Genomic DNA, 12297 nt, shown 5'->3' with positions numbered 1-12297 from the left:
CCACTCTCTAGCAATTCTGGACGTTTGGGATGTCGCATTGTTCTGCTGAAATTTCCAAAGTCCGTCGGAACGCACAATGGACATGAATCGATGAAGGTGATCAGACGGGATGCTTACACATGTGCCACCTGTCAGAACCGTATCTAGACGCATCAGGGGACCCATATCACTCCAACTACACACGCCCCACACCATGCAGAGCAACCACCAACTCGAACAGTCCCCTGCTGATATGCAGGGCCCATGGATTTATGAGATTGTCTCCATACCAGTACACGTCCATCCGCTCGATACAATTTGAAATGAGACTCGTCCGACCAGGCAACATGTTACCAATCATCAACAGTCCAATGTCGATGTTGACGAGCTCAGGCGAGGCGTAAAGCTTCGTGTCGTACAGTCATGAAGGGTACACGAGCGGTTCCAAGGGCCCACACAGGTAATGTTTCGTTGAATGGTTCACACGCTGACACTTGTTCATGGCCCACCACTGAAATCTGCAGCGCCGACCGCTGTGGCTGAGTGGTTCTAGGCGCTACAGTCCAGAACCGCGCTTCTGCTGTGGTCGCAGGGGTTCGAATCCTGCCTCAGGCATGGATGTGTTTGATGTCCATAGGTTAGTTAGGTTTAAGTGGTTCTAAATGTAGGAGACTGATGACCTCAGATGTTAAGTCCCATAGTGCTTAGAGCCATTTGAACCATTTTTGAAATTTGCTGCAATTTGCGGAAGGGTTGCACTTTTGTCACATGTTTCCAATTATCAACACTCCAATGTTGGTGTTGACGGGCCCAGGCGATGCGTAAAGCTTTGTGCCATGCAGCCATCAAGGGCGCACGAGTGAGCCGTCGGCTCCGAAAGCCCATATCGAAGATGTTTCGTTGAATGGTTCGCACACTGACACTTGTTGATGTCCCAGCACTGAAATCAGTAGCAATCTGCTGAAAGGTTGCACTTCTGTCACGTTGAACGATTCTCTTCAATCGTCGTTTGTCCCGTTCTTGCAGGGTCTTTTTCCGGCCGCAGTGATGTCGGAGATTTGATGTTTTACCGGATTCCTGATGTTCACGGTACACTCATGAAACGTTCGTACGGGATAATCATCCATCGTTACCTTGGACGTGCTGTGTCCCACCGCTCGTGCGCCGAGTGTAATACCACGTTCAAACTCACTCAAATCTTGATAACCTGTCATTGTGGCAGCAGTAACCAATCTAACAAATGCTTCAGGCATTGCCGACCGCAGCGGCGTATCCTGCCTGTTTACATATCTCTGTATTTGAATATGCATGCATATTCCAATTTCTTTGGCGCTTCATTGTATATGATACAAATGGCCATATCGTTTGACTGAATTGACTCAGAAGGCTAAAGTTTTTCACCGCTAGGGGACCATAGACCTTAGTATGTACATAGAGAAAAAGGATCTTAACAGACAGACAGGCAGACCGATAAAAAATGACCAAAAATATTTTTTGTGTTAAACAATTAAAAATTAACCATCTTCGGATTTTTGCTTTAGTTTTACTCTGAAACGTTGCTCGTTGCCAAATTTCATTATCTAGCTCAACTGGTTAACTGGAATCACCCTATCAGGATCGAAGAATGCGTTTTCTAGTATCAAAATTTGTAACATAAATGGCCGTATCTTTTGATTGCATTGACGTAGAAGCTTAAAACTTTTACACAACTAAGGCACCATAACTCTTAATACGTGACATAAATTTGAACTTGATACAAAAGTGTTCTCAACAGTGGGACAGACAAACAGGTAGACAAATCAGAGCACACTCCGCTGTAGAGTGAAAATTTCATTCCAGAAACAGGTAGACAGATGGACAAAAAAGCGATCCTATAAGGTTTCCGTTTTTAAAGAGTGTGGCACGGAACCCTAAAGATCAGTCAAAATCACAATAAAGTGCTTATTTTTGATTTGGGTAACCGGTTCAGTCTATAAGAGCATCTTCAAATCAGATGTTCCAGATGACATTAGGAACCGGTTCAGAAAGCCTCTGAGTCGTAGTTCTTGTTAATGTCGCAGCTGCTACTTCTTATCCTTACCTTATTCGAGTTTTTGCATCCTCCTTGACGAACTCATTGTCCACGGGTGCTATAAACTGTTCTTCATTCCTTATATAGCAGGCCGTTAATAATGTTTCGTAATGAATGAAAGCGTAATGGTCAGAAAGATTCTTCTTGAGAATTAACCATCAATCGCGAGAACGACTGGTCGCATGCACAACAATATGTTACCAGATTTTTCAGTTTCAGTTCAGCGAAATAAAGTTCGTCAGTAAACTGTTAGCAATAGCTCAGGTTGTGTTAAATCTTCCAGTCCTTCGCTTTGCTTGTTTATGTTACATCATACTTTAAGGAACTGTTACTTAATAAGCGTCCGATCAATATGCTCTCTCTCTCGTTCTCTCTCTTTTCTTAATTCTTAACTTTGTGATTTCCTTGCTCAGTTCCAATCTAGAGATTGTGAGCTTGTTTACGCTCAGAAACTTTTTCTGGAATCAAACAGATAATACAAATGAGCAGAAAGAAACTCCTGCGGATGTAACTGTAGTGGTTTCCATACCCTTGGGCCTTTCAGTATTGTTGATTCTGCTGTCTTCAGAAACTCGTACTCACCCTGGGGGGGGGGGGGGGGATGGGAGTTCCTTAAATATTAATTTGACTTCCTGGACTAATTTTCTGGGCTTTGACAAAGGGTAAAGAGCCTTCTTCGATTGAGCCGCTTGAATGTGAAATTAGTATTAGGTCAAAGCAGCTTTTTATGGAGAGCGTCTTTGTCCATAAAACCTATCCAGATATATATATAAATACGAAATTTATTTACTGTCATGATCACAATAATTACCTTTCATGGCTAATTAGCTGTCTTCACTTCGTTATACCTATGAAGTGTCAATTCATACCGCCTAATTAGAGTCGTCATGCTCCCACAGGGCATGCTATATGACGCCAATTAGCAGATACTGAATGACACGTTACAGCTGCAGTTTGTAGAGTGTATTTGAAGATGTCAAGTTAGAAGCCTGAATCGCTCATTAAAATGTTTACTGCAATCAAGACCCTATAGGTTTGAGACTCAACTACGGAAAATGATCGCTCTTTCTCCATTACTTATTGGACATAATATCGACATTTATCAGGCATGTAAAACTCGTCCTGAACGTTCACTTTTAACACATGTTCAAGTGTAAAGAAGCTTTGGTGTGTATGAATGCACAAGCAATCACAAATTAACGATATAAGTTTAGTAGTTTTAAGTCTTAGTTCTCGAGCATACTGTGATATCTACCTTCATAACTCCACTTATGAACATGTCACGCTTACGACGCTTGTACATTTTGGAGGATGCATAACGATGCTTATTAATTTTATAGAAGGCAAAGTATACCGATGATTCGTTCATTAGGGGTGAACTACGATTTTAAGTGCTCTACAGCAAAAATGGAAAGATTTGCTTAGGATAGGATAGAAGGGTCTTCACATTCTGTTATCCTCGGTTAAGTGCAGCGTGGGAGCAAATAAAAGTGATTCGGACGAGTGGATACGATTGTACGTGAATGTATGCATACAACCACACCCTATGACGAGCTCACCATTTGTACGCCCGCCACGTGATATACATCGGTTCAAAGCATAGTGCAGACTGTGTCAGAGTGAGTGGAGCAGTGTAAAGGGGATGGCGGTATCAGCTGGAACAGCAGGTGTTCATTGTGGAAAGTTACGTGACAACAAAGTCATGAAAAGAGTATGGTCAGTTGCTTGCTGAGAAGTTTAGTGGTGTCAAAGTGCTAGCAAAGAATTCCATGCGACGCTTAGTCCGAAAATGGCGTCAGATAGGATCTGTTTTAATCAACTCAAAAAACATTTGGAAACGTGCCCGCACACCAGAAAATACCAGAAAATGTGGCTGCAGATCGCCAAGGATGCTACAGAGTCCTACTAAATCAAACCAACGCCTGTCACAAATCATACGGACGAATACTCCACCTGCCCATGTGTGGACCTGCACGTGCATTCCTACCGAGTATCTGTTGTTCATGCATGAAAACCAGTAACTGCTCTTTAGCGCCTCCAGTTTTATGAGTGGCTGATCACTAAGATAACACTAAATGGCTTGGACATGGATCTGCTTTTTATGGCTGATGAAGCCTAGTTTCACCTGAGTTGTTACGTTGGTTACGTCAACTCAGAGAGTCACAGGTTCTTGGCAGTGGAGACTCCGCATAATTTCCACGAAACACCTCTGCATGATCAGAAGGTTGGGGTTTGCTGTACAGTGCCTGCACGCCGTATTATTGGTCCCACATTCTTTCATTAGACGCTGACTTCGGCGCGTTACATTTCCAACATTTTGGAAACACTTGTGGCAGAATTAACGGAGGAGGAAAAACCTACAGTTACTTCCAACAGGATGGAGCAGCTGCCTATACAGCCGGCCTCACTTTGGAGTATATTTACAGAATCTTCACGTCTGACAGAGGTGTTATCAGAGCCTAGCTAGCCACCCAGGTCGCCCGATCTGTTAGTGTGCGATTACTTTGTGTGGGGAGCCCTCAAGTCCAAGGTGTATCGCAACAACCCTCATAGTCTTCAAGAACTGCAACAGAGCATTTCGGATACGGCTGCAAAAATTCCAGCAGCCCAGGTTCCATCCGCCTTCAGCCACTTACTGATCTAAAAGTGCCAAGAAATGAATGGTGATCACATCAGCATCTGCTATAGTCAGGTTGGTACTGTATTTCCTTACCTCTGCTGTGTTTCTGTGTACTCCGAAACTCTGTTCTTTAGGACACTTTTATTTGTCCCAACCAGCAGTTCCCTTTTATAATGACGCACGTGGTTTGAGCCACCACTTGTCGTGGCTGGGACCGCTAACGCACACTAATACGGTGACACTCAGCTTGGAAATATCTGCTCGGAATCAAAGTGGTGGAAAAATCTTCATCCTCAGAAGTCAGCAAAGAACGAAACGAAAGGGGCGTTGCTGCCGAGCACTTTCTGATCACCAGAAGTGGCACTAGTAGCATGCGCTAAGTTCCAAACCGCGCGGTGGTGTCTGCGGAAGTCATGGCATGTAATACTGCTAACAGTGATCTATCGGGCTGGTGTATTAAATTAGCTCCTGCACAATGAGATGAGGAGGTAAGAATGGACAAAGATTCAAGAGACGAGTGGACGATGATCATTGTATAAATGTTGCTGCTAGTACTTTAGACTCGACAAATTGGTTGTTTCTAGAAACTATCGGCCTATATACTCCTCAAGACGCCCAATGAGTACGGGCCTGGAGAACTTGCAGGTCAAATCAACATGTTCTCGTTTTGAAAGCAGTCGAGAGGCACCAGTTTTATTTGGGACCGGAATTCATTCGTTTGAAATTGACAAAAATTTTGACCTACTTAAGGACGGAGGACATTCAGTTGCATGGATCCTATGAATAAACTTCGTTTGTGGATAGCCAGCATTTGAGATCGGAAATCTATTATCTCACACCAGGACTACTTACGTTCTTGCAGTGCTACACTCAACAACAAAGTTTTGATTTTTGTGATGACGTCCTCATACAATGTATCTCTGTCATTATGTTGAGATGACACTTATTTCCTTTAGGGGCAACAGACAACGTCATTCCGATGACGATCGCGGTGACTGCTCACAACGGCATATCAACTAAATACACAGCCACCATTGAGGTGTTAATGGGTGCTAGTAAAGGATGCTCATAAAACATAATCTGTTTCTGAAAACGTCCTTGATATCCTGCCGATGGGTAGAAGATTGCTGGTGCAATGTATGTGAATGGTGAACGATACATTAAGACTGCTGCGTGATCGACTAATCATATTTGGCGACTTGTGAATATACTCCGCATCCAATATCCTCCAACTCAAGTACCCTGCTGGTACACTACAGACATATCCCACTTTCCATGAACGTCCATACTTTATCCACTTTGTCCGACAGAGCTCCAGGTGTCTCCCAATCTATCCTGATATACTGATTTTCTATCAACAATAACCAACAACATTACACCCTAGCCTCTTCTTATCCTTTCTTTCCTCCTTTCTCCTCCTCATTTCCCATTTCTCAATCACTATTAAATGCCACTTTATGTATTTTTAGGGTACACATTGTGGAAAACATCTGTTTGCCTGCATTATGAACGTGATTGTTTGCATCCCTCACCAGCATCGCCTTCATATCGTAGCAGTATCGTCGTCAACTCCACCATCAACTCAACCATCAACTCCACCATCAACTTCACCCTCAATGTCCTCACGAATTTCATCATCATTATCATCTTAATGTGCTTTTAAATGTCCCGTAAAATCCACTGTCAACAATACCTATAGATTCAAAATTATTTAGATTGTAGACGGCCCTAAACTGAGTACTTTATCACAAGGGACTGATGGTGAGAAATGAATATTTAGTTGTTTCTTTGTAACGTAAACAACTTTCGCCGTAATGCTACAACTTAAGCTCATGGCAAATGTTTGAAGTGACGAACAGTATTCTCAACATGTGCATTATGTGGTAATCTATTGACCAAACTGAACCCTGGTTTGACCCCACTGCATGCCCACATTGCTTGTGTTCTTGTTGCTCCATACTCTCCGCAATAAGGCTTGCTGATGGACTTTCTCCCTAATGACACAATATGATCTTCTAAAAATACTGCTGTGCGAACCATTATTTGTCGAGAACTTTGGCCACCTCTCTGCAGCTTTGACCACCAAGTTTTTCGTAAGTTTCTATCGATGACGATACATTCCTCCCCCTTAGGAAGACGCCTGCAGCTGAACATTTGTCGGTACACTCGTTTGGTTTTTCGGACCTTCAGTCTGCTAAATGCTACGCCGTACGTTACAAGTACGTCTTCAAATTCTTTTTATGAGTAATACTTCACAATCTACATTCACCCATAAACTGTAAGGAATAGTGGACGTCATCGTGAGCCCGTCACAAACTACTGTGTATTGTAGAGGTTCCTTACCTCAGTCATACAACAACACACAGTTGTCTGTCTGTTCGACTGTAAAAGACCCATTTTCTGAGGAATAGATAGACTCACGAAGTAGAAATTTATGTCACATACTAAGATCTACGGTGTCTTGGTCGTATAAAAATGGAAGCTTCTAAATCAATGGAATTAAAAGATACGGCCATTTACGTCACATATTTGGATACCCGCAAACTCACTCGTCAAAACCTATAGCCTACTTCCCGTTGGCCTAGAATCATGAAATTTGGCAACAAGCAAGGTTTCAGGGTACAACTAAAGAAAAAAAATCCGAAAACTGTTTATTTGTCATTATATCGCACGAAAAAAATTGTCATTGTTAATCGAACTGCCCATCTGTCCGTCCGTATGTTAAGACCGCTTTTTCTCAGAAACTAGTAGACGTACAGAGTAGAATGTTAAGGGATATAGTTCCTTGGCGGTGTAAAAAAATCAAGCTTCTAAGTCAATGAGATCAAAAGATACGGTCATTTATGTTACATATACTGATACTCGAAAACTCACTCATAAAAACCGATAGGGTATTTCCTGTGGACCTAGGACCATGGAATTTGTCAAGAAGCAAGCTTTCACAGTACAAACAAAGGAAAAAAATCAGAAAATTGTTAATTTTTAATTACATCAGGCGAAAAACTATTTCTTTTGTCATTTGTTATTCGACTTCAAAATTAAAATTAAACATTTTCGAAAGTCTTGGAATTACCGGGACCGAGATCTTGCCAGTTTCAGTATCGATAAAAAGCAAAAATCGTGGAGATTCTCGATCTCGGGATGGATGAACTGTTTATAGACATAATTAATTTTACGGGAGTATCAGAGCGCGAGTCCTATTCGCACCCGGACAATTTTTTTTTTTTTTTTTTTTTATGTAGTGCCACCAATGTCGATGCGGAGACTGATGTTTCTTACGAAATATAAGCAGTTTACAAACAAATACGTGGCACACGTTGTTCATTCAAGATTCCCTACTGTCTGGAGATTTAATTACCGGTCATTCGTTCGTTACATTAAAATAGTTAATTCTGGGTCCTCTACAGTTTGTATTATACAGCACCTAAAGTTTTTAGTGATCCTGGATGATTTTTAAAATCGCAGTTAACTCATTTGATTTACATAATGAAATGCGATCAAAATAAAAGTCAGTTTTAAGTGAGGAGTAGACTCGTTTTACTAAGGTTTCTTCCATGTTTACGACTAATTGGGTTGTTTTGAAAATCAGCCTTATGTAAACACAATTACTTTATATATTTTTTCACTCAGACATGTTTCGACACGTATGTGTCATCTTCTGTGGGTCATTTTTTTTTATTTGTGTAAAGTACAATATCAGATTTATAATAATTTATCGACTGTAGGCTTACTCTAAATGAACTGAATTTTTATACATCGGTTTTTGTGCCCTTTCTGGTAGCTTTTTTATGCCAGCATGTCACCTGCAAACTAGCCATGAAGAAAATTGTTTCGTATTTGTGTAGAACTGTTCCGTGGGTAGAGGTAAGCTCTACCCACGAAACAATTCTTCACAAATACACAATAATTTCCTGCATGGCTAGATTGCAGATGACATGCTGTCAAAAAAACGATGATAAAACTCACAAAAACAGATGTAATGTAATGCAGTTCATTTAGCGATTTAATTTTAAGGTAGGCGTCTAAAAAAAGCAAAATCCACATATTGTAATTCTACCTAAAATAGATAAATTATTATAAATCTGATGTTATACTTTACAGAAATAAAAAATTTGACCCACAGATGATTACAAATAAGTGTCGAAACAAGTCTGGGTAAATATATAAAATAAAAAATAAACAAATGGTGTTTGCATAAGGCTGATTTTCAGAACAACCCAAGTGAGGAGAATTTTTATCCGGTCCTAACACAAGACTGAAATATCTGTAATGATAAACAACTCGTGACTGTTTCACTTTTTGTACAGTATAGGCGACGGGTGGCGGGAGGCCCTTGTAATTATTTCCTCCATAAATGACCGCGTTATGAGGATTGCATTTGATAATTAAACGCAAATGAAACAGATTTTCACATCACAGCGTAATTCTCCATCTGAGATCATGGTGTGACCCGTAGGAACGTTTAGTGGTATAATAAATGTTATGCACTACTGGCCATTAAAATTGCTGCACCAAGAAGAAATACAGATAATAAACGGGTATTCATTGGACAAATATATTATACTACAGCTGACATGTGATTAGATTTTCACGCAATTTGGGTGTATAGATCCTGAGAAATCAGTACCCATAACAACCACCTCTGGTCGTAATAACGGCCTTAAAACGCCTGGGCATTGAGTCAAACAGAGCTTGGATGGCGTGTACAGGTACAGCTGCCCATGCATCTTCAACATGATACCACAGTACATCAAGAGTAGTGACTGGCGTATTGTGACGAGTCAGTTGCTCGGCCACGATTGACCAGACGTTTTCAATTGGTGAGAGATCTGGAGAATGTGCTGGCCAGGGCAGCAGTCGAGCACTTTCTGTATCCAGAAAGGCCCGTACAGGACTGCAACATGCGGTCGTGCATTATCCTGTTGAAATGTAGGGTTTCGCAGAGATCGAATGAAGGGTAGAGCCACGGGTCGTAACACATCTGAAATGTAACGTCCACTGTTCAAAGTGCCGTCAATGCGAACAAGGGGTGACCGAGACGTGTAACCAATGGCACCCCATACCATCACGCAGGGTGATACGCCAGTATGGCGATGACGGATACACGCTCCCAATGTGCGTTCACCGCGATGTCGCCAAACACGGATGCGACCATCATGATGCTGTAAACAGAACCTGGATTCATCCGAAAAAATGACGTTTTGCCATTCGTGCACCCAGGTTGGTCGTTGAGTACACCATCGCAGGCGCTCCTGTCTGTGATGCTGCGTCAAGGGCAATCGCAGCCATGGTCTCCGAACTGATAATCCATGCTGCTGCAAACGTCGTCGAACTGTTCGTGTAGATGGTTGTTGTCTTGAAAACGTCCCCATCTGTTGACTCAGGGATCGAGACGTGGCTGCACGATCCGTTACAGCCATGCCGATCAGATGCCTGTCATCTCGACTGCTAGTGATACGAGGCCGTTGGGATCCAGCTCGGCATTTCGTATTACCCTCTTGAACCCACCGATTCCATATTCTGCTAACAATCATTGGATCTCGACCAACACGAGCAGAAATGTCGCGATACGATAAACCGCAATCGCGATAGGCTACAATCCGACTGGGAAAGTCACGAATAGTCTCAATCAGGGTAGCCGAAAGGGGATTTGAATCCTGTTATACCTGAATATAGTACAATGCTTAAGCAATTGCGTCCGACAGCTGCCACATTCACCATTTACGAACAATGGAAACAACTTCTTTTGTTGTGTCTACGTAGGCTTTCCCGGCGTAATAAGTCTTGAAAGTCTTTTCGAGTTTGCTGCCGGATCCTAAAATAGACGCGATTCAGTATTTCAGCGATCCAACTGTTCGCCATCTTCAGGAGAGTGCTGCTTCGCTGATGAGTTCCTCTGAGAACTGACGCTAGGATGCAAATGGATGTACTAGATAGGCATCTGTACCGTACACGGCGCATGCGCCGCCCACCACGGTTGCTGTCCTCCAAGATTATAGAGTTTGCACCATCACCGGAGGTGCATAAAGAGGAACATAGATCGGTTGTCTTTATTCTTTATTCTGGGGGCATATCTTTTAAGATTGGAAGTATTTTAAGGAATTTTAACAATAAGAGTGTGTTCCGTTCACCTTCCAAGATTAGGACACTACTCGGTTCTGTGAAAAATGATTTGGGACTTAAGAAACCCGGTGTATACAAAATTCCGTGTCATTGTGGGAAGGTTTATATAGGCCGTTCGACTCGCACAGTTCATAACAGGTGTGTGGGACATGGCCGTCATACGAGGTTACAACAGCCGGAAAAATGGGCAGTAGTAGAACACTGCTTAAGTGAGGGACTGTGATAGTTGCCAACATTTTCTGTTTTTGGAACAGTGTCTATAAAGAGGCAATTGAAATTAGGTTGGAAGATAATTTAATTAATAGAGACGATGGGTTTCCTCTTAGCAAGACGCGGAATCATGTACTATCCCGCATCAAAACGGAACGGTACGGGCAGTCCGAGTGTTTGAAAATCGTCTCTGAGTGCGATATATCGCTGCCGCCGGTGTTCTACTTAGGGCGGTGCCACCTGCTAAGTCCTGGAGGGCAGCAACTGTGATGGGGGGCGCATGTGCTGTGCACGGTACGGATGCCTGTATAGGACGTGGATTTGCAGCCTGGCGTTAGTTCTCAGCGGGACTTACCAGCGAAGCAGCACTCTCCCGAAGACAGCGAACAGTTGGGTCGCGGAAATATTGAATCGAGTTGATTTTAGGATCCGGTAGCAAACCCGAAGAGACTTTCAACAACTTGTTTGGTTGTTGTTGCGGTTCATTTTGCGTGGCTGCGCACTCACCTCTCGTAGAGCGACGCAGACGGCGGTGATATGCGGTTGTCCATATTGTCGTCGTCGTCTGCAACATATAAAAAAGAAACAATTGAAATTTGAATCCCGATCTTTGAAAATTAAGGAAATCTTATGCAATATTCATTAGGCAGAGGACACCCAGTAATCCCACATGCAAATGCGCTTGTACAAATAATGCCTATATTCTTAGCGTACACATTCTCATTGCAGTTAAGAGTATATAATATCTCAGCATTGGTGAATACGTGGCATGTAAACAACTGCGAGAGGTGATGGTGTTGTGTTTCTTCCTGGGGTTCGTGTACCAGATAATGATATATTCCCACAAGGCATAAGTCAATATAATGTCAACAGTATCTAAATTTACACCGCGCAACCCAAAGACTCACTTTATCGGAACTCCGTAATAGTCTACCCAGAAATTTTAAATTTGGTTATAAGGTGCCTACAATCTTCCTCTGTAATGCTGAAAAAGCGTGCCCCCCTGTGACGTCACCCTGGGGCTTGGCGACGCTTCAGACAGCAAGGTGTCGACACATGCGGAAACAACGCCAGAGCTCAGAAGTTCTAGTGAGGTGTAAGGTGAGTTAATGATGTCACATTAGCTCCAAATTTCACCACAATTCTGGCCAATGCCACTGTGCACCTGTCACATGAAGGAATGGTCTTACACGCCCTCTGACCGACGTTTCACCTCTTCTCTTCACGTCTCTTCGATGGAAGACAGATTTGCGGTACCCGGCGTTGAAATCGGGCAGTTTTCTTATGGATGACC

General features: G+C 42.6%; 1 protein-coding gene across 1 annotated transcript in view; it reads right to left on the bottom strand.

Annotated features, from left to right (window-relative positions):
- Positions 1 to 12297, bottom strand: part of LOC126481939 (uncharacterized) — a 935620-nt gene that overhangs the window by 193835 nt on the left and 729488 nt on the right. Inside the window, exon 4 of the mRNA XM_050105898.1 lies at positions 11511 to 11568. Within this exon, the coding sequence (XP_049961855.1) occupies positions 11511 to 11568 (58 nt within the window). The remainder of the gene's footprint in view (positions 1 to 11510; positions 11569 to 12297) is intronic.

The sequence above is a fragment of the Schistocerca serialis genome, chromosome 5 (genome assembly GCF_023864345.2).
Source record: "Schistocerca serialis cubense isolate TAMUIC-IGC-003099 chromosome 5, iqSchSeri2.2, whole genome shotgun sequence".
NCBI classification, from domain to species: domain Eukaryota; kingdom Metazoa; phylum Arthropoda; class Insecta; order Orthoptera; family Acrididae; genus Schistocerca; species Schistocerca serialis.
This window is presented reverse-complemented; position numbering and strand designations above follow the sequence as displayed.